The sequence below is a fragment of the Chanodichthys erythropterus genome, chromosome 20, assembly GCF_024489055.1.
Source record: "Chanodichthys erythropterus isolate Z2021 chromosome 20, ASM2448905v1, whole genome shotgun sequence".
Lineage (NCBI taxonomy): Eukaryota > Metazoa > Chordata > Actinopteri > Cypriniformes > Xenocyprididae > Chanodichthys > Chanodichthys erythropterus.
In genome coordinates, this window is record NC_090240.1 from 34,752,356 (window position 1) to 34,779,928 (window position 27,573).

General features: G+C 36.0%; 1 protein-coding gene across 1 annotated transcript; it reads left to right on the forward strand.

The window, feature by feature from the left end:
- On the forward strand, positions 1 to 27,520 carry LOC137008808 (protein-glutamine gamma-glutamyltransferase K-like). The gene is made up of 18 exons (XM_067370523.1): positions 1 to 46; positions 630 to 1,106; positions 3,298 to 3,506; positions 4,209 to 4,345; positions 13,031 to 13,141; positions 17,690 to 17,712; positions 19,519 to 19,710; positions 19,810 to 20,061; positions 20,214 to 20,332; positions 21,763 to 21,870; positions 22,009 to 22,186; positions 22,646 to 22,784; positions 23,243 to 23,435; positions 24,235 to 24,388; positions 24,876 to 25,160; positions 26,707 to 26,867; positions 26,944 to 27,080; positions 27,376 to 27,520. Exons 1-18 carry the CDS (start codon positions 1 to 3, stop codon positions 27,518 to 27,520), a joined length of 3,066 nt encoding a protein of 1,021 aa, XP_067226624.1.
- The last annotated feature ends 53 nt before the right edge of the window (positions 27,521 to 27,573 follow it).

Genomic DNA, 27,573 nt, shown 5'->3' on the forward strand with positions numbered 1-27,573 from the left:
ATGAGTTTACGGGAGCTGTCCTTGTCGACAGAACCAGCCGCAGATGGTAAACAGTAATTATGTTCCATAAATAAGTAACACAATCCACCATAAAACGTGCAAGAAGTATATAAGGATCTGCTTGAAGCGAGCTAGTGGTTTGCTGGACGCTAGACACTACTTCCGCATTTGTCCACGGCACTGTTGTCATGTGGTTTCTACGTCAGTAAAGGCGGTAACAAAGGTAACTGGCGTCATTGACAGGCGACTGCACTGCCCCGTGTCACTGTTTAGAATGGGAATTTTCTCATGATTTACAAGTAGTTGAAAACATTAGAGATACTGTTAGTAATCAGCTGGACAAAATATATAACACTAGTCTAGTGGTTTTTGGATATTTTACTGCAAAAATTTTACATATTGTACCTTTAACCTTTAACATGCACTTAATCCTAGCTTCCAGAAAACATGCATGCAAATTTTACAGTTTTTCACGATATGTCCCCTTTAACAGTGTAAAACTCTGTAGCTAAACCCTTTTTAGGAAACATGGCTTTATCCAATGACTAGGGTTTCCTGTTTTTGAATAACTACTTAAAGACAGTTTTGTCTTGCCATTTATTTTCTTTCTCACAGTCTTTTTGTTGCAGCTCACACTATGTCTTGTGAAAAGTCAATCATCAAGTGTTGCCCAGTCGGACGTTTTGCAGTCACTACACTGGAGGATTGCAACAACCCTTGCAACCACATCCCATCATGCTGTGAATGTGGTTGTAAGGGCAACTGCAAGAAAGTGGCATGCAACAATCCTTGCAGTAACCCATACAACTACATCCCACCATGCCTTGATTATGATTGTCAGCAAGTTGCCTGCAAGAATATTAAAGATGACTGCAAAGGCATGCTACCATGGGGAAGCCAGGTGACCGGGCATTTTCCAGTTATCAAACTCGATTCAGGAGATTCAAAAGAGGCTTTCTGCAAGCCTGTTTGTGAGCGCAGCACTCTGATGTCATGCCATGATCAAGACGTCAAGAATGTTAGCGGTGACTGCAAAGGCAGGCAGTCATGTGGAAACAAGATGATTGGGCGCTTTCCAGTCATCAAATCCAGTCATGAGAAGATCCGTGCTGCGAGCCGACTCATGCCCTTGCAATTGATTTGATTACTGTATGTTGGATTGTGATGACTGCAGTCAAAAAATGTTTCAGAAAGTTATTGTTTTGCTTGATAATTCTCTGCAACACTGCTGAAAGTGCAAATGAAAAATAATGATGTTAAAATGAAAATGTGTATTATATCTGTAGTAATAAATCAACCAATCTATCAACCAAATACATATAGTGTTTTGTGTTCCAAATTTCACTACTGTTTGTCAGATGCTCAAAATTCATAATCTTGGGGATATCCCTGCACATCAATGACTCTTCTCTAAAATGATATGAACAATATAATATAACATCACAACAACATTTATTTCCATCAAAAGGTGCATCCATTTTTGGTCAAGATCTTGTATTGACAATGCAAGAGTCGAGCACTCTGTAAAGTCTCCTCAAGCACATCCCAGTGACTTTAATGAATTTAAGGTCTGGACTCATTCTTTAACAGTTTGAGCCTGAGGAATCTTGACATGGTCATCCTGAAATATGACTATGATGTGTCTTTCTACATGGTTGTTTAAGAAATGAAAAGCTACACACTCCATCAATTAGGGTTAGAAGAACTGTTGCCAAACATATAACATGCTAGAAACATAATAATCACAGTAATAATGATAATATAATGAAATTATATTAGTGATAGGCAAGCAATATGTAATTTGGTGCGTCTGTTAGGTGAGGAATTACTGTCAATGAGACATTGCCATGAAGATGAATGCCTTTTTCTTTATTTCCAGAGGATTCATTCATTTACTGGAGCCATTTGCAACACATTCCATCTTTAATACTTTGATGGTTTTGGATTGAAAATTCGTGCTGATGGAAGTATTTAAATAACCTGTTACATTTAACTTGTGAGACTCATCCTAAACAGTAATCTCTCCTTCATCAGATGGGAAATTCTTCACACTCTTCAGCTCTGAGCTGTGGATGGGGTGGAGATAGAGATGTGAATATATGCTGAGCTGCAGAGGAGAGAAACAAAAGAACAAAAGAAGAGATCAACTTCACAATCGCTTTATTAATTCTTTCAGATAACACATTCAGGACGTTCACAACTACAACCATGTAAGTAATTAACTTGTTTTATGCTTGTGTGATCTAATTTTATTTTGCTCATTGCTAAAAAAAAAAAAAAAAAAAAATGGTAGATTTTAAAGATTTGGTCAGGTGAAGCCCAAGAAGTCTATTGTGTTTATAAGTTTTTCCCTGATTATGTGAAGAGGTAATCTATGCATTTATCTGTATATGTCTGTATAAGTAACTGAATTGATAAACCTAAAAGCAATAAATGTTCTGGCAGGATTGACAAAAAAGCTGCGGATCCTTAATTGAGTTTTTTGTATGGAAGCTTGTTTCTGCCACTGAATAAAAAATAAAAAAAGGTAATTGTGACTTTTTTTCTCGTAATTGTGAGTTTACATCTTGCAATTCTGACTTGTTTTCTCACAATTGCAAGTTATGAAGTCAGAATTGTGAGATATAAACTCGGAATGCTGAGAAGAAAGTCATATCTTCAGAATTTGACTTTTTTCTCGCAATTGCGAGTTTATCTCACGATTCTGAGAAAAGAAGTCAGAATTGCAAGATATAAAGTCGCAATTATCTTTTAAATTGTTTTATTCCATGGCGGAACGCTTGCATATTTTGTTGCCAAAATTCGTTTGAGGGTTAAAGAAGTTGAGAAAGCCGGAGGCCTGTATGGAATTTGAGAGCCCAATCTCAACAGACCCCAACAACCTTCTTTCAAATAGTTGATTATGTGAGTTTTGTTTTTATCAATCACTGATGATTAACTAATCATGTATTCTTGTAAAAGGTCATTCAAAGCCATTATACTGGAGTCTGAAAAGTGTACAGAGGCAGGCAGTGCATCTGTTTGCGAGCATTGCTGTTGCAATCACCTCAAATCGAGTCAAAAATCTGATGACAAGGAGCATGTCACCACCAGAATTATGAATAATTGAACAGACTCGTGGACACATGTGGAGCCTGTGGTGAATGGTAAGAGGTCTTTGGGGTGTAATGCATGATGCAAGATGTGTTTTGATCTACATCAGCCAATTATATGTAGCATATCATGTAATGAATTTGATTAAAAATTCTAATGAACTGACTGCCCTACTCTGATCATCAACTGTTTTCTATTTCTCAGGTCTGCCATTGCAGGTGTGCTCTGTTGACCTCATCAAATCCAGGAGAGGACAAAATCGACGAGAGCATCACACGGATCGTTATCTTAGCGATCACCTCATCATCCGTAGAGGACAATGTTTTGAGATGTGGATTGAGCTGTCCCGACCCTTTAACCCTAACTGTGACCAACTTCATGTGGAGCTGAGATTATGTCAGTTTAGGCCTTTAGTTAGATGCCATCTTGATACCCAACCAGATGCGTTTTGACAACCTAAAGAATTATACACTGCCTGCCCAATGTTTGGAATTAAATAGGAAAATACTTAAGAGTCTTTGACTGGATCATTATTGCTGTGATAACTATGTTTCTAGCATGTTATATGTTTGGGAACAGTTCTCTAACCCTAATTGATAGCTTTTCATTTCTTCCAGAACTTTAATTCATTGAAAGTCTTTGGGATGTGCTGGAGGAGACTTTACAGAGTGCTCGACTCTTGCATTGTCAATACAAGATCTTGACCAAAAATTGAGGCACCTCTTGATGGAAATAACTTCACAACATTTATTTCTATCAAGATATGCCTCAATTTTTGGTCAATTATAGTTTATTCAATCAGATTTGTTATGAAAGCATTAGTATTCACTCACCGTTTATATCTTGTTTTCCTCCAAATTCTGGAGTGGACCTTGCGGTATGAGGTATGAGCGCTGATACTTACACTTTCTGGACGGGTCTTAGAGACGACACAGATACTGGCCACCCAGTTCAACTTCAGATTGCGCACACCAGATCTCATTATCATTGTGCGTTTTCTTTATTATGAACTCTTAATATATTGAAATTTCATTTTTGTGTTTGTGTTCTTTTTTGCTGCACCAAAATTTGCGGACTATTGCCTGATTGTCTTTTGTACATCTTTCTTTTTTCAGCCTGTATGCGGTGGTGTAGTGGGCAAAGAGATTACATTCAAAATCAAATTCCAGAACCCACTGCGCTGTGTGCTGAAGAACGTAGTTTTCCATTTTGAAGGAATGGGATTGCAGCATGTCAGAACAATTAAATATGGGTAAGATGCAAGAGTATTATATTAATTTGCACTGCTTGAAATAAATTAGTTGACTGATGAGCACAATGTAGGCTAAAACAAATGAAATATGTACATAATTTTCTCACTCAGTGACATTCCAAGTCTGGCCACAGTGAAACTGATGGAGACCTTTATTCCCAAGTGTCACGGGCCACATAAACTTCTGGCATCCCTTGACTGTCCTCAGCTCACTCAAGTGCATGGATTCGCCAATGTTGTTGTTAGTGAAATGATTTATGGTTAAACAGAGATGGATTATGTAAACTTGCTGAGTGCACATGGAACCTAAGGCTTATGGTTAGAGGCTATTTATATATGAAATTGCATTTTGTGTCTCATACATTCTGTTAATTTTGAGGGACCTAAAGTTTATTTATGGTTTACAATAAAAGTAACCAAATTTATTACATATTCTTCATTTCATTTACTTGAATGGCATACTTAATCACAAGCCAGATTATTAAGATGTGTGTAACTTCATATTTTATAAGAATATTTGTATCAACTTAATTTATAACCAATGTAATTAATTTCAGTTATGATGTGTCATAAGCGTAATTTTCTTCCCTCAAATGATGAAAAGTCTTATAATAATGCTTAAAAACCAGTACTTCTATAACATTTTGACTATAATATGGTGTTCTTTACTAAGCACATTTAATAAACCCTAAAACAACATTAGAAACCTGTTCACCTGATGGAAGATGCAAAATTTGGTTCCAAGAATGAACTTTATTACTCCATAGTACATTTTCATTTGAATAAATGTATAAGAATGAATGTGTTTTTTGAATACTGAAATTCAGATTCAAGATGCTATGCTAACAGTCTTAGAGCTGAAACATGACAAACCAGGGCCCAGATCAGGACGCAGACAAACTGGCTAAACCGACCGTCTGCTAGCCGCCTCACGTCACAGAACTCAGATAATTCACAGCACATAGAAACACTTTCACCTAGATATTATCACATAGAGACTGTGTCTGTACCTCGAACTAGTAAATACAAAAAACTTCCAAAACCTTTTAAGGGTAAAAATTTAATTGATGTTCAAAAAATGAAAATCACAGATAAATCAGATAAACAAATGATAAAGCTTGGGTTACTGAATATTAGATCTATTTCTTCAAAAGCACTTATTGTAAATGAAATTATCACAGACAATAAACTAGACTTGCTGTGTTTGACAGAAACCTGGCTAAAACCAGACGATTACATTACTTTAAATGAATCTAGTCCTCAAGGTTATGATTATCGACACAATCCTCGACAGAAAGGCAAAGGGGGAGGTGTTGCTGTAATTTATAGTAATATATTCAGAATCATTCAAAAGAATTTCAAATATAATTCCTTTGAAGTGATGGTGCTTTATGTAACATTATGTAAGTTGACATTTGTGCTGGCTACTGTATACAGGCCACCAGGGCACCATACTGACTTTATCAAAGAATTTGCTGAGTTTCTATCAGAGTTAGTACTGGCTGCGGATAAAGTCCTTGTTGTTGGTGATTTTAATATCCATGTAGATAATAATAAAGACGCATTTGGATTGGCATTTGCAGATATTTTAAACTCTATTGGAGTTAAACAACACGTGTCAGGACCCACTCATTGTCGTAATCATACCCTAGATCTAATACTGTCGCATGGAATAGATATTGATGCTGTTGAAATTCTACAGCAGAGCGATGATATATCAGATCATTATTTAGTCTCGTGTATAATACAATTAGCCAAGGCTACAAAACCACCACCCAGCCATAAATATTGTAGAAAAATCACGTCTGCCACTAAAGATTGCTTTATAAATAATCTCCCCGAGCAGTTTCATCGCCTTAGTATACCTGACAACATAGAAGAACTCGATGCTGCAACAGAAACTATTGGCTCTCTCTTTTCCAGCACATTAGATGCGGTCGCTCCTTTACGTCTAAAGAAGATTAAGGAAACTAATCCAACGCCGTGGTATGATGAGCACACTCGGGCTCTAAAACGAGCTGTTAGAAAAGCTGAACGTAGTTGGAAGAAAACAAAACTAGAAGTTTTTCGCCTTTCGTGGAAAGAAAAAAATGATTGAGTACAGAACAGCCATAAGAAATGCTAGATCTACTTATTTTTCAAATCTCTTAATAGAAAACAAACATAATCCTAGGTATTTATTTGACACAGTGGCTAAAATTAACTAGAAACAGAGATTCAACTGCTGACGTTTCCATAGAGCACAGCAGTAATGACTTTATGAACTTCTTTACTTGCAAGATTGATAATATTAGAGAGAAAATTATAAACATGCAACCGTCTACAGTTTCTCTTCAGACAGTGCACTGTAGTGTCCCTGAGGTAAAACTAGAATCATTCGCCGCTATAGGAGAGGAAGAATTATCTAAACATATCAAATCATCAAAATCAACGACATGTATGTTAGACCCAATGCCGACTAAACTACTGAAAGAAATGCTTCCAGAGGTCGTAGGTCCACTTCTTGATATAATTAATTCATCTTTAACACTAGGACACGTGCCAAAAACCTTTAAGCAGGCTATTATCAAACCTCTTATTAAAAAACCTCAACTAGATCCGAGAGATATAGTAAATTACAGGCCAATCTCGAATCTACCTTTTCTGTCAAAGATACTAGAAAAGGCAGTTTCAACACAACTGTGTTCCTTTTTAGAAAGAAATGGAATCTGTGAGGATTTCCAGTCAGGATTTAGACCATACCATAGTACTGAGACTGCTCTCGTTAGAGTTACAAACGATCTACTCCTATCATCCGATCGTGGCTGTATTTCTCTATTAGTGTTATTAGATCTCAGTGCTGCTTTTGACACTATCGATCATAACATTCTTTTAAAAAAGACTTGAAAACTATATTGGCATTAGTGGAATTGCTTTGGCATGGTTCAAATCATACTTATCTGACCGTTATCAGTCTGTGGTAGTTAATGAAGAGATGTCGTATCGATCACAGGTTAAATATGGGGTACCACAAGGCTCAGTATTAGGACCGTTGCTTTTCACTCTGTACATGCTGCCCTTAGGAGAGATAATTAGGAAGCATGGTGTTAGTTTTCACTGCTACGCTGACGATACTCAGCTCTATATTTCCTCGCGCCCTGACGAAACCTACAAATTCACAAAACTAACAGAATGCATAGCTGACATTAAAAACTGGATGACAAGAAATTTCTTATTATTAAATTCAGAAAAAACTGATTTCCTAATCTTTGGACCAAAAACTTCCTCACGAAAAAACCTTGAATACTCTCTAACACTTGACGGGTGCTCCATTAAACCTTCGTCCTCAGTTAGGAACCTGGGTGTGCTCTTTGATACCAATCTTTCATTTGAAAGTCATGTTTCTAGTATCTGTAAAACCGCCTTCTTCCATCTAAAAAATATATCTAAATTACGACATATGCTCTCAATGACAAATGCGGAACAGTTGGTTCATGCATTCATGACCTCAAGACTAGATTATTGTAACGCTCTACTGGGTGGTTGTTCTGCTCGGCTTTTAAACAAACTACAGTTGGTTCAAAATGCGGCAGCTAGAGTTCTTACTAGAACCAGAAAGTATGACCATATTAGCCCAGTTCTGTCAACATTACATTGGCTCCCTATTAAACATCGTATAGATTTTAAAATCTTGCTACTTACTTATAAAGCTCTAAATGGTTTAGCTCCCCAGTACCTAAGTGAGCTCTTAATGCATTATAGTCCTTCACGTTTATTGCGATCTCAGAATTCAGGCCAGTTGATAATACCCAGAATATCAAAATCAACTGAAGGCGGCAGATCATTTTCCTATTTAGCACCTAAACTCTGGAACAATCTTCCTAGCATTGTTCGGGAAGCAGACACACTCTGTCAGTTTAAATCTAGACTAAAAACACATCTCTTTGCTCTTGCATACACATAACACATTATCAATACATTAACATTTTTCAAATCCGTTAAAGGATTGTTACGCTGCAATAATTAGGTCGGCCGGAACCGAGAACATTTCCTATAACACTAGATATACCTGTACATCAGAACAAGAATGGCATCTACGCTAATATCTGTCTCTCTGCTTATCCTGAGGTTTGCCGGGTGCTGGATCCAGGCCGTATCCAGGTCAGATGGAGAACCTGCGTCTGGACCTGACTACAACGTAGCCCAGGATCCCCGTATCCGCTTACATATATTTATATATAATCGATTTTTAATCTCTATAATAAAAATGTACAATTCAAATTTTGATCTCCATATACATTTACATATATATATCTTCCAAGGGGTTTTTTCCTCCTAGGACTTTTTTCCCAGTGCTAGCACGCTGGGTTTTTCTCCTAGGGGGTTTTTTCCACCCCTGGAAGTCAGCCGACATTGGCTTAATGTAGCACCATCTTGTATATGTTACATATTACCACGCTTGTTTGTACAGTTTTAACCACTTCCATTTTTTTCTGTGCTTCTAATATGTAAAGCTGCTTTGAAACAATTACCAATTGTAAAAGCGCTATATAAATAAATTTGACTTGACTTGACTATATGTCTGAAACTGTGATTATACTAATTCATTGATTATAAAGGGAGTATTTGTTAGGCAGTCAGTTTGCACTGAACTACATTAAATGACAGGTTCAGCTATTATGAAGGGAGTGTTATAGTATTGTCAAGTTGTCTGTATTTACTTACATTGCAATAAAGTAACTCCGAAACAGTTCTCAGCTTGTTTTGAATGTGTGTAGACTACATAAATAGCATGACATGCACACATTTTAATGTAAATGATATTATTTGAAATGTGTAGCCCTGATTACAGTATCGATGTTATTTTAAAGAGCTGGTTCATTGTGATTTAACTTTTTAAACTTTAATTAGTGTGTAATGTTGCTGTTTGAGCATAACAACATCTGCAAAGTTACGACGCTCAAAGTTCAATGCAAAGGGAAATATCTTATTTTAAAGAAATCTCTTATTAATGACTACAACAAATGCCTGCTAGGGACTACAAACGAGCTTCTTCCTGGGTTAGTGACATCACTAACACTAAAATTTACATAAACCCCGCCCCCAAGAACATGCAACAAAGGGTGAGGCCATGTTATTGCAATACAGTATGTAACACAAATGCAATAGCTTGTCATAAAAGCAAGATGACAAGTTATAACCGTAATTAAATTAAGCAACTGTTCTACCTTCATGCAGCATATATTAACTTTGTAGGAATCTTACAACAGTTCCCACATGAGCGATTTATAGATTATCATAACAGGATATGCAATCAATAACTTTAAGACAGTTAACTCCACATCAGCTACATAAATTCATCCATTAACAGTTTAGAAACATCCTGTTGCATTCTACATATCGTCACTTCTTCTTGAGTCTTTCCATCATTGTACGACTCCGGTTTGAACATAAAAGGGTGAACAGTTTCTGACATTTTCAGTGAATCTGAGGTAATAGGTTGTTTGCAATCACGTTGTGGTGACGCGTGAAATTCCGGTGGAGGGCAAGCAGTGAAAATTAGAATGGAAGAGATGGGGAAAAGTCCTTTCTTTGCTGCTTTAGAAAGGTATAAACAGAAAATCACAACATATGTTGGACGCGATCCTTTTGTTATGAAGAGGAGCGACTTTTCCGCTGAATTAAAAGACTTTCCTGCCATCGAGGAGACAGATATAGAGGATGTGAAGCTGCCGTCACGCCGTGTTCAGTTCTAGTCTGGGTTTGTTGATCGCGCTGCCTTTCTACTAGTGAAGTTAGAGCAGTATTTTGATTTTCTGTCGTGATTGTGAAAAATGTCACCATTGTAGGTCATTTATGCTGAATTGAGAATTGTAATAGGAACTCACGATATCGTTAGTGGAAAAAAAGGACGGTAATACATTTTCGCCTTGGTTGAGAAGGTGAGGAAAGGCAACTAGCAAATGTAATAATGTCACTAAATAAACCCACTGCCTTTCCCTCAAAATAATCACATACTTTGCTGAGTTTTGTATTTGGTTTTTGTGTAATAATTAACATTATGTTTTAGAGTATGATCACTCGGCTTGTGAATGATAATAACTTGCACACAGCCACTTCAAAACTGTTCACGAGCTTCTATGGGTTTGATTTTGGTTGTCATTGGTTGAGATAAATACAAAAATACAGCGTGTCTGTGTCCTGAACGTGACTCTCCGATTCTCCTCTGTGGTCATTTGAGAAAGTGAATATTTACAAAAACAACATTTAAACTAGTTGCATTTACACGCTTCCAACAAATAAATGGATTGACTTCTGTCAGCTTGTTGAACACATTTATTTTATTTGGACATTTTCTACCATACGATGGCTGAAACTGCAGCGCGTGACACTGTTCTCATGGTAACCAGATCAACATTGTGAACAGAATGCTACAAAACTGAAGTGAAAATACCAAATTATAATTAAATAGGATAAAATATCTTCTCCTCCCTGCAAATGATACCATGAAGAATGTGAATATTTAACCAAGTCAAAAAGGTAAGCAAGTATCCATATTCATTTACGTTAAGTATCTGCAGACGCAAAACGCTATAAAAGGCGACAACTTTTAAAATTAAAAAACGAAATAAGTTATAAAAAATGGTATAAGTTATGTAAACGATATAAACACCTTCTGGGTTCTCGATTTTATCGATTTGAGCAACCATAAACGACGCAAAACATGCTAATTTTGAGTTTTTGATTCCTATAGAAACATCACTCCCTGCCCTCCAGACTCATTCGCGCTGCTGCTGTGACGTCATGTGCAAACAACCTATTGGCGCTGAACTCCTACGGAGTTTCTTTTGTGTCTTTTTTATTCAAATAAACATATTGTGTTTGAGAGTAAAACCAATCATTTTGTAATTAAAAAATATATATTGCAAAAAAAGTCTTCTTAAGGTTCAAAAATAAAGAAGTTGATAACAGAATTATTTGCAGTGCGTGTAAATCTTTAAAAACCTTTATATTTCCTTGTGCACTTCGAGAACTTTTCATCCCAAACCCACACATTTTGCTCTCTTTTCTGCTGTCTTTTTTGCGGGTCAAAATATTTTGCTTGCGAGGTGAATAGGTTTGCAAGCTGAAAAGTTTTGCAAGTTGAAAAGTTTTGTTTGCACGTGAAGCTGTAGCCCTGACAGCAACATGGTGTGGCCCAGATCCGGCCCACATCTGGTACATGTGGATTACATGCGGACCAGATGTGGGCCAGATCTGGGCTGACACCATGTTGCTGTCAGGGAGCTCAGTGGGCGGTCTCTACCAACCAGGATGAAAGGCATTTTTCTATTGGTCACCCTCGATTGAAGTGACAAGTTGGCCACGCCCACTACGGTTTCCCGCCGCTGCTGCTGCCACCGAGAAGATAAGAGAAGCGAGAATGGCGAGCAACAGGTCGTTTACTGGGTAAGATAACTAATTTAGTATCATAAACGCAATGACAAGTGAACTGAATGATTTTCTCTTCTTATGCTGTCCCATTTAAATACTTAACGTTGGCTAGACCAGTCTGTAGTTAGTGTTACCGTTGACTAGATTTTATTAACGTTAGCCAACACTAGCAGCCAGAGCCACCATTAGTAACGTTTGCCGTGTGGTCGATGTCCAGTGTTGCTAGCTGAGCTGACATTCATAATCACATTTAGATTTTCTCAGCGTAAAGGTTGAGAGGCACTATTTTCGATGTTCGTAGAGTTGGGCCTAGGTTCTGGGGTAAAAATATCCGCTTGTTAACTCGTGACGTAAGGAACGCCGTTTCTGGGTCCAAGCCCCGGCTAGTTTGATTTGAGAATGCCATCTCCGCGGCCGTTTATGAGCGCTATTTATTCATAATAAACATTTATCATTTTAAAGTTACACGTTTAAAATACTTAGTCTATACAACAGTCTCCATGGTCACAGCGATTAATATTTTAACGATTTATAAAAGATGAATCACTGTCTGGCCATCTGGGATTTTGGTATGGAGGTAAAGGTTATGATTATATATATATTTTTTTTGTAGTATTACACCACATTATGTCTGTATATTAGCACCGTTTGTTGTTTTCTTACGTCACGAGTTAACAAGCGGATATTTTTACCCCAGACCAAACTATACGAATTGTAGATCCTGCAATAAAAATAAAGGTACGAGTGACAGGTGCACCAACACCTCACAGCACCAGTAACTGAACCCTACCTAGAGTGGTTTTCCTCAGTGTTCGTGATGTCTGCACAGAGGCAACATCAGACAGCTGCTCGAAGATCTCGTCTTTGTACTCAAAGTAATAAAAAATACTTAAGATTACACCAGAATGAGCTGCTTTTCTAACACACCCTAACACTTACACACAATAATGATGATAAATGCTGACAAAAACTTATTACTTTTCATTTTACTACTTTAATAAAACAAGGAAAATGTAATGTTTAGTTATATGACAGCTGTGCATGAACACAGCTGATGTGAATTCATGCATTAATTCATTGCTTAATAAAATATATACATTTACTGATAATAGCATAATTAATAAGTAAAGAATTAATAAAAGTAATAATGACAAATAAATGCATATACAAGTCAACAACACACAAAACAAAGCTTTATTCAAATGTATTGATCTAACAATCAGGTATTTACAGTCCTGTTGTCATCTCAACACAGCTGTGCCAATTTTGCAGCTTTATTCTGATGAAGCAGCTGATGAACACCATCATCATGTCCCTCACTGCTGAAGATGAAGATGATGGACCCCTGAACCCCTCAACCCTGGAGCAGGAGTGGGAGAAGTTGTGCGGGACAATCTGCTGCTGCAAACATTCATGTGCGCTCCATCAGCAGATTAAAACATTTTACAATTAATTCATGTCAGCATACGGTTTCTTGCATATGGCATTTCATATTTTTACCATTACTTGCTAATTTTTGTCGTGGCTTCATTCGTTTTGTGGTTTTATGGTCTAAACCACTGAGCTGGTCAGCAGAAGGTTGCTGGTTCGATCTCTGCAGCGTCTCCTCCAGTGTGTCCTTGATAGAGACACTTGAAAGGAGGAGTGATGGAGGGTCTCGTCCATGACATTGAACCATTCCCAGGATCTGCTGTGTCTCTCCATCCAGTCTGAGGACATTCACATTGTACAATAATGCACAAATATAATACAAAAGCAGTCATTTTAACAGCACAATGTCACTTGATTTCTGCATTAGAAATAACAAAGTGATCTTACTTTATATTTTGTTACTTTATATATATTTTTATTTAGTTTCAGGTTTTCTTTTTTTTTCCTAACAAATACTGTTGTCAGCTTTTCTTGCAGGTCCTGCTCCACCAAAGCTTTGCAGCAAATGCACAGACATCAAGAATCAGAAAAGTGCTGTAATAACTGTTTAAATTCCAATAATTAAAATAAACTAGACTTTAGATTTAAATAGACCTTGTATTCATTTCTGTAGTATCCACACTCAAAGCCTTTGATGGCATCATTCCCCAGATTCAAGTTTCCTCTCAGATTTATGTGCTCAAATCTACATTCACATGTTGATGATGTGTTAACTCACTTCTTATCCAACACAAATGTTCCTTAATTTATTAACAGTACTAATGGACAAATAAAATAGATTAAACTTGTGTAGTTACTGTAGATTTGTTTATTTACATTATTTTCATTCATGTAATGCAAGCAGTGTTGACAACAGTGAATAATAGCACAAACACATCACTCATAATACATAATCCAGCACTCATAAATCATAATACTTGCAGAAGATATTCGTGTCAGATGTTAAATAAACATTTAGTAAGCATCTTTAAGATGTATATGGTTTAGAATATGTAAATCCACTTTGGAAAATTAAGGTGTTTACTAGAGATCCCGTTATCTATACATTATAAATCGTGATTTTACTGCAAAATCACAACAATAGTGTCTAGCATCTTTACACATTCAGCAGTTTACTCTACAGTAGTTCAGCAAATGTGTTTTTGGTTTTCAATACTCACTTTTGACACATTTTTCTCCTCCGTGTTTGTTTATGACGTATCCTCAGCCGTGGCTTCCTGGGATAGAAAAGTATCCAGCGAGGAATACTTCAGAATCCGGGCAACTCCTCGACTACTATTTTATGACTACTGAGGTTTCTGACATACTTATTTGCTCGCCTACTGCTTTTGCCTATTATATATTAGGTAAGTAGGCGGTTTCGGACGCACTTTAAGTAGGCGCTCGTCCGAATCTCGAGAGAATTAGTACGTCACGCAGGTAATTTTCGCCTACTCTTTTTGCTTCAGACATACTTATTCGCTCGCCTACTGCTTTTCCCCTACTAAATAGTAGCGAATTAGGCGGTTTCGGACGCAGACAATGTGATTATGAATGTCAGCTCAGCTAGCAACACTGGACATCGACCACACGGCAAACGTTACTAATGGTGGCTCTGGCTGCTAGTGTTGGCTAACGTTAATAAAATCTAGTCAACGGTAACACTAACTACAGACTGGTCTAGCCAACGTTAAGTATTTAAATGGGACAGCATAAGAAGAGAAAATCATTCAGTTCACTTGTCATTGCGTTTATGATACTAAATTAGTTATCTTACCCAGTAAACGACCTGTTGCTCGCCATTCTCGCTTCTCTTATCTTCTCGGTGGCAGCAGCAGCGGCGGGAAACCGTAGTGGGCGTGACCAACTTGTCACTTCAATTGAGGGTGACCAATAGAAAAATGCCTTTCATCCTGGTTGGTAGAGACCGCCCACTGAGCTACAGCTTCACGTGCAAACAAAACTTTTCAACTTGCAAAACTTTTCAGCTTGCAAACATATTCACCTCGCAGGCAAAATATTTTGACCCGCAAAAAAGAGAGCAAAATGTGTGGGTTTGGGATGAAAAGTTCTCGAAGTGCAAAAAAAAAAAAGTTTTTAAAGATTTACACGCACTGCAAATAATTCTGTTATCAACTTTTTATTTTTGAACCTTAAGAAGACTTTTTTTGCAATATATATATTTTTTAATTACAAAATGATTAGTTTTACTCTCAAACACAATATGTTTGTTTGAATAAAAAAGACACAAAAGAAACTCCATAAACTCCGCCCTCTTGGTATGAACAGAAGCTCATTTGCATTTAAAGGGACACACAAAAACGGAGCGTTTTTGCTCACCCTCAAAAAGTTACAAATTTAACATGCTATAAGAAATGATCTGTGAAGAAATGATCTTTCTAACTCAAAGCAAAAAATAACTCCCACAACTCAAAACATGTTTCAACATCGATTCAAACTTTATACTATTAACTTTATTATTCAGCTTGGTTGGTTCTATGTTCTAAATAATGCTGCCTTCACGTGCTATCAGAAATTTCACTTCTGAAGTCGTGATCAAGCTTATTGCATTCAACTTTCAAAACTGGAGAGCGTTCATGTGCAGTTTTTACCTGGGAAACTCGTATTTACGATAATTCCGAGAGCACGTGAAGGCAACAAAACAATCAGCTTACCTCAGCACCGCACCCCGCGAAATGAGAGGCACAGCGCGCGGGAATTAGGTACTCGTCTCTTAAAGTGACAGCATCATTATTACATAATTATCTTTACATAACATCTGTCATTACAATTACAGTTACAGTTATGAATCAAAATGTAAAATATTTCTTAACTACAGTCATTATGTCATTATGCATAAATTGTGGTGATTTAGTGCCTCCAGTTAAAGAGTTATTGTGTTAGTGAAATATTTTATTCACCATGTAAGACATGAGCAGTTTTTAAACAAGGCTGAATCATTCACTGAAGGTGTTTGCTGCACATTCCGTCTTCATTACTTGTTCCTGATTAGGTTAACAAACACAAACTTAACAAACACTTTTCATGTCTTTTCCCCCCTGGTCTATTCATACATTGTTGTGTACAGTGTGAATGACTGTTTTAATGTTGTGGTAATTGTTGGAGTGGTTTAATTTGTATTATGTCACTTTAGGCCCCATTAACCTCAGAGAGAAAGCATATCTGTGTATCAGAAATACATTTTGAAATACAATAACTGTTTTTATATATTTTAAGAAAATGACTTGTTTATATATCTTTCCACAGACCCACAGGGGTCTAAACTAACAGATGAAAAACAACTTGTCATTCAGTAATGGGCTTATAAAAATAAATATGAAAAACTAGTGAATCGGAGAGTTGTGTCTACAATGGGTTTTTCTTTTTGTAAATGTGTGTTTGAGGCTCAATATTACCCATTTCTTTCATATGCCCTGCTCCTTATTATAGAAATCTTCACTGACAGCCCTGCGGTTGAGAATTTAGATGAGAAGTTACTGTATTGTTAATGAGGTAGTTCAAACGTTCTGCACTATCATCTCATTACTCCTCCTTTCACATCATTACAACAAATGAGACCTACCTTAATTTAAGTCACGCTTTAAAGATTGCACTCAGGCTGTATTTGAATAAGCTGTTAAAATTACCATGTGAGATTCATCCTCAACACTAAACTTTCTGTCATGATACAGGACATTCTTCACACTCTTCAGCTCTGAGCTGTGGATGGGGTGGAGATGAAGATGTGAATATATACGCCAAGGCTGCTGAGTAGAAAAACATCTGAGTGAAGGAAGGGTTGCCTCCAGACTGAAGTTCAAGTTGTTCAGGTGCAGTTACTCTGTCCAAATAGGAACATACACTCTTCAAGTAAATTCAAGGACAAAAACTGCAAACATGTAAGTATTCTATTCTAGTTATTTATTATATGTAGGCTATATATTTTATCCTATATTTTTGTTTTTGTGATTTAACTTTTCACATAATCCTAATTTTCCTAGAATACAGATGATTTTGGAGACTTAAGGCCCGTTCACACCAAGAACGATAACTATAAAGATAACTATATTAGCATCCACACCAGCGGACAATATCTTTCTGTTTATTCTAAGTGTGTTATTGTCTGTCACTTTAAATATTCAATCTCGTTACAGCAGGATGGATTCTGATTGGCTGTCAATGTTTTTATCGTTCATGAGCTGGATAAAATCATTTTGAAAGTGATTCCCAAAATATAGTCTCTGTGCCATTATAGCGATGGTGTGAACTCTGCTATTCTTTTATATAGTGAACTTTTTGTCAGACCTTTATCATAATAATCATAAGTTTTTTTTTTTTTTCTTGGTGTGAATGGGCCTTTAGGAAATCCAGAAACATCTTTAGCACTATCTTCTTCTTCACAGTGTTATGCAATTAATTCAGCTTGTACAAGTACAAAAATGTCAATTCCATTTAAACATATTTTTGTAGATAATTATTGCTTTAAGAATAAAGTTTGAAAATGTTCTCTCTTCCTCTCAGGGGTCCACATGTAGAGGTGAATGGTAAGAGCAATATATAATACTGCAGACAGTGTATAGTAAATAATATTAAGGTCTGATTGTCATTATGTTGCATTGACAAATTTTACTTATATACTATTGTATAAGTATTGCAAAATACATTTGCACTACTATTGTAAGAAACAAAATGTTTTAACAATATCTAAATCCACTAAATTTGGCGCAGTCTAATTCTGACTAAAGCCGAAAGTATACTTCATTTTTTTTTACAGTCAAACGCACAGCCCTGCAAATTATACCTTACTTGACACGTATGCGTACACAGGCGTTCGACGCATGCACATTGCAACAAATTGCAATACCCCTATGAGTTACAACCCATATAAACATTTTTGTATTCTTTCATGCAAGAGATGTAAAAATTAGTGTACTTTCTAACTTCTTCACACAATCTCGTCTATGTAGGCCTATATAGCGCTTTTTACAATGCAGATTGTGTCAAAGCAGCTTTACATTGATAATTAGTATATAATTTTTCAGTGTCAATGCAGGCAGATCAAAAGCACTGTTGAATAAATGTCAAGGATACTGTTGAATATCAAATGTCAAGGCAAATTAAATTAAATTAGGGCTGCATGATTAATCATATTTTATTATGATAACGATATCTGCTTCTCTCGATTGATTTTAAATAATCGTCACGATATTGGCCCGCTCTATGAAAATGAATATAATTTGGAAATATTGGAAGCAATATTAGGAATTTCGCGGTTTTATCTTTTGAAGTTCCTAAAGGTTTTACCAGTTTTCATAATGTTGATCAGCTAGAAATGATTTTTCTTTGCTTTACGAATTTTGCCGGGCAATTTGAATCTGGTTTGTCTTATTGCAAACGAATTGTGTTGCTTTAAAATCTAATGTGAATACATATTACAAAGCGCTCACCAAAACCATGTTTTGTATTGATTTACCATCTAACGAAGTTATCATAGTTGGTTAAATTTAAGTCTTTGTGCCACCTACAGGCCTTTTGGGTGAAGTGTAGGTTAGTAAAGAACTTGCAAAATAGCCATAGTTACATTACTCTTTTGATAGAATAAACATGATTACTAATCGTGATTATAATTTTGAGGAAACTGTGGCACTGGCTGTCATGTTGATGATGTCTTCACAATGGATGATCTAGTCGACTCGATCTCTGCTGATACAGGGCTGCGTTGTGGTCGTGTCAAGGCACCGGTCCTCGGTCTCATCTGGAAACAGCCCCGAATCCGGTTGACTACGGTAAACCTCGGGATAAACAGAAAGACTAATATTAGCGTAGATGCCATTCTTTTTCTGATGTAACAAGTACATCTGGTGTTATAGGAAGTGTTCCCTCCATTGACGCTGTAGCTTGCATGAGTTCCGGTCTGTTCTGTTTATGCAGTTTTTCTTTGACTACCTTGTAAATCAACGCCCCAGGGCCAAGGTTGCCATCTTGTGGATAAACTAATTACTGCAACAACAAAAAATTAATGCAAGGCTGTGCATTCGACTGTGCGTGTACACGAGCGTACTCATAAAACCTCGGTTATACTGTATCAGGGTGAATAACACTGATGTAGAAGCACCTAACCCTGGCTGTAAGCCTAAACTCGACATAAACTGTAAACTTGTACCTCAAATCTTATTGGTTGATTGGAATGTTGTTCAACAAAGATGTTGATCCAGGAACATGTTGTACTTGGTGAAATGATGCATGAACCTGAAACAAGCTTACAAGGTTTTCTCAACAAACAATTTAAATTATGTTTATTTATTTTCAGTTTGTCATGCTAAACTTTCCCTGTATGCCTAACTGTTTAGATGCAGTACTGCAGGTACGTTCTATTGATCTCATCAGGACCAGGAAAGGACAAAATCGACAGGAGCATCACACAGATGCTTTCTTTAGCAATCATCTCATCATCCGTAGAGGACAATGTTTCCAGATGTCTATTGAGCTATCCAGACCTTTTGTTCCAAATAGAGACCAACTTCACCTGGAGCTGAGACTTGGTCAGTCATGGCTTTACTGTAGCAAACTATGATCTTGTTTACACCTAGCCATCTTGGATTACCTGATCAGAAATTATTTTTGTACATGTGTATTTTCAGGTAATGACATTCCAGTACACAAGGGCAGTTTTGTGATTGTTCCACTAGTGTCGGAGTTCAAGAGAGATGCCTGGGAGGCAAAGATTGTTGAACAGGCAAAGACCACAATCAGACTGTCAGTTTACTCCCTTCCAACCGCTTGTATTGGACGGTACAAACTCAATGTGGTAACAAACTGCCCGGCGGGAAGGGCCACTTCACCAGACACACCTGAAAATGACTTTTACATGCTGTTCAACCCTTGGTGTAAAGGTATTATTTGAAGAGAGAGAAAATCAGGGGACAATGTGTGTGTTTCTATCATGACCTGAAACTAAGAAAATTAGACTGAATCATGAAATAACAGTGTCATTGAGGCTAATCCATTAAAATGTCAACTTTCTTTCTCTTTCTATTCTTAATAGACGACTCTGTGTACATGAAGGACGAAGCTGAGAGGACTGAATATGTACTAAATGATATGGGCAAACTCTACTATGGAACAGAGCAACAGATTGGTACCAGAACCTGGAATTTTGGTCAGGTAAAATGTCAAATTTCAAAAACAGAATGTATTCATTAGTTGTTTAAATCTATCAGTAAAATGCATAGGTTTCATGTTATTAGGGCTCAAGCACCGATGGTGTGAGGACCCTATTAGAATTGTTCCGTTTATTATTATTCTTCTTCTCCAAAATGGATAATATTTTTAAGGGCCTAAACATGCTCAAACTCAATTCGGTGTGGCTAAATTTCAAAATTTCAATGAAGTGCCCCTGGCGCTACCTTTCACGTACAGGTATGAAATTTGGAAGGCACATGTAACTGCATAATACCTCCAAAAAAGTCTCTTTGAGCAAAATCTGAAAACCAACAGGAAGTCAGATATTTTGAATTTTCTTTGCAAAATATGGGCAGTTTTTGTTTTTTCCAGTACTTTAAATCCTCCTAAAGCATTAATCAAATCAATATAATATTTGGTCAGTCTAATCTATAGGCTTTTGTGACATTAAATTGCGAAGATCTTGAGTTTTTTCGTTGAACGTTGTGTCCATGGCGGCCTGGCAAAGTTTTGATGTTTCGCCACGAAACAGGAAGTTGTTGTAACTCAGGCATACAATCAAAACTTCACGTTTGATAATAGTCCTGACCTGAAGATATTTACATGCCAATATTCAGTTATAGTCAAAGTGCAACCTGCTGGCAGCAGGAAGTGTGGCAAGTCAAAATGACTGCCATATTTTTCCTATATTTACCTGCTTAAATGCATGTTGCCTACTATTCACTGTTTTCCTAAGGCCACCGGGTGATTGTGACCCTGGGTGTGACGGCCCTTTCATCGCTGCTTGCACCTTTAATTATCTGGTTATTTTTCAAGAATTCTCACTATCATTGTAGGAATTTTCATTTTCGATAAATTTGTTCCAGAACATTTCTGGGATTTTTTGGTGTGACAACTTAAGAATGATTTCAAATGGTTGTTTTTTGGAATTATTCTTAATTTTGTTCAGCTAATAATTTTTTATTTATTTATATATATTTCAAATGAATTTGTCTTGTTTTAAGAATGTTTATTTATCCTTCCTGTAGCTCAGACAGTTGAACATTGCATTAACAATGGAAAGGTCATGGGTTTGACTCCCAGAGAATGAATGAATGAATCGCAAAAATGTAATGCAATGCAAGTAATTTGATTAAAATTGGCACCAAATGCATAAAAGATTAATTAAACAGTCGATCAATACAAGACATGACTTGTCAGCTGATTATTGTTGTAACATTGAAACATGGTTGCAGAAAGACTAAATGGAACTTTGTCCAAAAACATTATGGCAACCGAAACTTATTAGTTGGGATATCTGATTTCCATGAAGTAGAAACCCTATTTTGCATTATTCTCAAGACATCATTTCAAAATTTTATTTTCTGTAATGTGCTTGTTTCAATCTCCGACCTCTGTTCTGTGATTCTTAGTTTGATGAAGGAGTGTTGGCGGCGTGTTTCTTTGTGTTGGAGAAGAGTCGCACTCCTTGCTCAGGATGGGGAGACCCCATTAACATAGCCAGAGTATTATCTGCCATGGTGAGTCTTGACTCTCTTTTTACCAACATCCACATTTTTCCATGCTCTGTTGTTGTGTAAGGACGTCTGATCAGGTCAGTGATGATCAATGAATTGTGAAGATGTGAAGCAGATAACATCATTTTGTCAATGTGTCAGGTTAATTCCAATGATGATCAAGGTGTGCTGATGGGTAACTGGAAAGATACCTATGAAGGAGGACTCTCTCCTACAGCCTGGAGTGGAAGCAGTGCCATCCTGAATCAGTACCACAACAGTGGTGGAGTGCCTGTCAAATATGGACAGTGTTGGGTCTTCGCTGGAGTCACCAACACGAGTAATATTTTGAGCATTATTGACAGGGAGGGAAATTAACGTGAGGATAGAACCAACTTTCCTACTAGTGAAAAAAATGGAAATTATCCCATGATTTACTCACCCTCAAGCCATCCTAGGTGTATATGAATTTCTTCTTTCAAATGAACACATTCGGACATATATTTAAGAATATCCTGGCTCTTCCAAGCTTTATAATGGTAGTGAATGGGGGATGAGATTTTGAAGCCCAAAACAAATGCATCCATCCATCATAAAAATAATCCATACGACTCCAGGGGGTTAATAGAGGCCTTCTGAAGAAAAATATCTATATTTATAACTATACTAACTATGAACTATAAACTATGAACCATAATAACTAGCTTCCGGCAGACTGGTATATGGAAATGGGACCAGAGAGGTTGGGAATGAAATCTTAGGCACTTTATTTGTTAATGTTTCCCTCTTTTTTTCTCAGTGTTGCGGTGTTTTGGCATTCCCACACGTCCAGTCTCAAACTTTAGTTCTGCTCATGACACCGATGCTTCCTTGACAACAGATGTTTATTTAGACGAAAATCTTGAAGAGATTAAACACCTTAACCGTGATTCAATCTGGTAAGATGATTCTCTGTATTCACGTTTCTTTTTGATGCTTAATATATTTTTTAATACTTTTAATTAGTTTATATATATATATATATATATATATATATGCTTTCATTTTAATTGTAGTTAAAGTAGTTTATTTTGAATTTAGCTAGTTTGTCATTTTTATTCATTTTCTAAATGTCTGTATAGTTTTTATTTTTTTAATTTAAGTTTTAGTTAACTACATCAATTTAAACTACATAAAAATGGGAAATAAAAAAAGTGACAACTAGCTGAAATAAAATAATTTTATTTTAAGTAACATTTTTTTTCATTAGCATCAGTTTTCCTTTTTCCATAATACTGCAGTGCATCAATGCAAGTGCAAAACACCTCAGGAAGCATTTGTCATTTCATAAAAGTTGTAGGTTCATTTTTGTTTTAATAAATTGCCAACATTAAAGTTGCTGCTTTTCTCTCTGTAGGAACTTCCACGTGTGGAATGAGGCCTGGATGTCTCGTCCAGACCTGCCTTCTGGTTTTGGAGGTTGGCAGGTGGTTGATTCCACTCCTCAGGAGGGCAGTCAGGGCGTTTTCCGCTGCGGTCCCACCTCTGTTACTGCAGTCCGCAGCGGACAGGTCTACCTCAAATATGACACGCCCTTCGTTTTCGCTGAAGTATGCTAATTACTTTCCTGTAATTTAAGATTCCATCATAAAGAGTTTCATATTTAATGATGCCTATTGATTTTTGAGCGTATCTTCTTCATATTTCTATTTGTCGCTCATAATCTCACTACATATATTTATAATATGGTTTGTTAGTAGGCATGCGATAGTTTCAAATGTTCATGTTGCAATAATTGCTTAAGCTTTTATCACGGTATTAAAATAAGTTGGAAAAAAATTGTTGTCATACTATACTATACTATACTCGTTGTCATACTTTCATCATCATCATCAGTTTATGTTAATAATGTTAACTAATGGAGCCTTATTGTAAAGTGTTACAGAACAATAATAAAGAATCAGAACATTTTCAATCAGTAGGCTATCTAGAGCATGTTGTGGTCCAGATTAAAATATAAAAATGTTTAAGTTTGAAAATAAATAGACTGTTTAGTCTTTAAGTATTTGGTACTGCAAAGAACATCATTGCGAATCCAAAAATCTGAATGGCTGTTTACAACATTTAAATACTGTACAGAAACAGAAAGTAGCACAGCTGCTTTGTTTATGGGGTTACTGGGGTAACCGCTGCATTTATGCTCTTCCTTCAGTACCGGTTGATGGGAAAAGTATTCTTAAAATGCATTCTAAAAATCAAAAAAATTCATAATAAATAATTATTCATGGTATTTTGAAGTGCCCACGATAACAATATTGTGCATGTTCGTTATCGTGATATATCGTATATTACTGTATACCGGCACATGTATATGTGTTAGTACTAAATATTTGTCTCTTTTTGTTGTAGGTGAACAGCGATAAGGTCTACTGGCAGCGCAAAACTAACGGGACTTTCACTGTGATTCGGGTTGACAAGAGTGCAGTCGGTCACTGCATCAGCACCAAAGCTGTTGGCTCAGATAAACGCATAGATATCACACACCTCTACAAACACCCAGAAGGTGAAAACACACATTCAGTAATATGTCAATTGTGAACATGTTTGCACTTACAATTTTTTTTTCACAAAACATTTTATGTTGTTTGAATGAAATGAAAATGCATTTGTGGGGGGATAAAAAACTCAAAATTGCAGTTTGGTACTGAATATTATTTGTCATGTTTTGGTCATGTTATGATTATTTTAAAATTTAAGTGTGTCACTATCAAATTCAAATGTATTTATAAAGCACAATTAAAAAACATTATTGACATCAAAATAAAAAACATAAAAATAAAGTTTTGTAAAAATAATAAAGTAACATTTTGCCATATCACATATCCTACAGCAGCAAACTATAAAAAAGCATAACTTTAAGATTTTAATTTTGAGACTGTCTTTGGTAGTCTTTAAGGAGAAAATACTCAGCAATGGTGTTGACTTTGCACATAGTAAAGCATATCAAAAACACCACACAGATTCCATCTCGTTTCCCCCTCATTCATCAGGTTCTTCGGAGGAGCGCACCGCTGTGGAAACGGCCTGCAGCTACGGCTCCAAACGGTCCATCTACTCTCCCACCAGCGCCAGTGATGTGTCTGTTGAAGTTGCCCTGGAGGGTGATGGACCGTGTGTTGGTCAGGACGCTGTTCTGTCCGTCCTTCTGAAGAACAGCAGCAGCGCAGCTCGCAGTGTGGATCTCTACAGCCAGGTGGCAGCCATGCGCAACTCTGAAGCCAACAAGACCTTCCTCAAGAAGGACAGGACCAGAGTTGAGCTCAAGCCCCATGAGGGTGAGATCAAAGCTCATATGAACATTACTTTAAAAACCTACATATAGAATATATATAAAAAAATGAAAACCGCAAATATAAAAATAAAAGCTAATCCAACATATTAGTAAATACTATAATAGCATATAAATAATAATAAAGTAACACTGCTATAGTCTTGTATACTTGTAAAATAAGACTAAAACCAGTTTCATTTTGTTTTAATTACATTTAATTTAACTCATTTGGAACTTGTAAGCAAATATTATTATTATTAATAATAATAATAAAATATAAACTTAAAAAAAACTTAGAAATGTTGCCTTGGTGACTAACTTAAATAATAAATACTAAAATAGTATATAAATAATACTAAAATAACACGGGTATAGTGTTTTATACTTGTAAAGTAAGACATAACCACATTAATTCTATTTTAATTCAATAACTCATAAATAAATTGTAATATTATTATTAATAAAATCTAAATATATGATAAACTTAAACAAAAAAAAATAGAAATGTTGAAACTGAGATAAGTTGAAATACTAAAATTACTAAAACTACAAATGAAATAATAATTAAATATAGATATATAAAAATGAAAATATAAAAATTCAAGCTAATTATTTAAAAATAAATACTAAAATAGTATATTAACACTAGTATAATGGTGTATACTTGTAAAAAAAAAGACTAAACCAATTTAATTCTATTGAAATTCAATTCAATAACTCATACTTGTAACCAAATATTATTAATAATATTAATTATTAATATATTAATATTTTATTATTAATACAATGTAAATATTAGATGATAAACTTAAAAAAAAGTTAGTTAAAGTTAAAATTAATCAATTAAATTAATAATTTCTAATTAACTTAAACCTATATAGAATTTTTTTTTTAAATGACACAATTAAAAATGGAAAATATAAAATAAAAGTAAATAAAGACTATAATAATATATAAATAATACTAAAATAACACTGGTTTAGTACTTGTAAATAAGACAAAACCAATTTAATTCTATTTTAAATCAGTTTAATTCAATAACTTATATTGTATTTGTAACCAATTATTATTAATTAGTGCTGTTAAATTAAATAATTGCATCTAACATACAAGTTTGTATATATTTATTTCTTATATATATATATATATATATATATATATATATATATATATATATATATATATATATATATATATATATTTTTTTTTTTTCCTTTTTCTTTTTCCTTCAAAACACATTGACCACAATTATTGGCACCCCTAGATTTTATTATGATTAAAATATCATAAAATATTCCCATTCATATTTAAATTTTAGCACACCAGGGTGACTAGGAACATGAAATTGTCCAGCCATGACTTTTTGTTTCACAGAAGGACAAATATGAGGAAACACAAAGGCCACATTCCTTTAATCATCATAATCATTATATGTATTTGTGTACATATATCATACATTTACAAACTTTTATGTTAGATGCGATGAATCGATGTGTTAAATGTATTGTGAGTGTCAGTCCTGATTTAGTGTGAATGTGTTGTTGGTGTAGTCCGGTCTCTGGAGTGGAGTCTGCCCTACGAGGACTACAAGGACCAGCTGCAGGGTCAGTCGGCTCTGGTGCTCACGCTCTCTGGACGGGTCACTGAGACCAAACAAACTCTGGCCAAACAGTTCCACTTCAGACTGCGCACACCTGACCTCATCATCACGGTGAGTTTGAGTGACTCCACTGCTCAGCTGATAGTATCGTTGTGTTAATGCAGTTGTGTGTGATTTTCTCTCTCAGCCTGTATGTGATGCTGTGGTGGGCAGAGAGCTGAAAGTCAAAATCAGATTCCAGAACCCACTGCCCCGTGTGCTGAAGAACGTCATCTTCCGGATCGAGGGATTGGGAATGCAGCACGTCAGAACCATTCACTATGGGTGAGACGTTCATTCGCAGCGACTGAATCATGTTGACTGATGAAGTGGTTATCAAGTTGAACATTCACAATAAAAATATCAGTTTTCTAAAGAAGATTAGTTTATAATCCTTGTCTCACGGCTCCTGAAGAATTTAAGAAAGAAATGTTTTACTGGTTTCTCTGATTTTAACTTCAATAGCAAAAATGTATTAGTTCGCAAAAGTGCATCTGTGAATTGATTACATTTTGGCCACTGCTGTATTTACAACATCGCTGAAAAATATAAAATAACCATCTCTCATCCTTTCTCTCAGTGATATCGCAGGCCAAGCCACGATGTGTCTGACAGAGACGTTTGTTCCCAAACGGACCGGCTCACAGAAGCTTCTAGCAACACTCGACTGTCCTCAGCTCACTCAGGTTCATGGAGTCGCAAACATCTCGGTCAGAGACCGCTGAGAGACCTTCACTTCATCTAATGAAGAGCAAACATCTACATTCTCAAGACACTG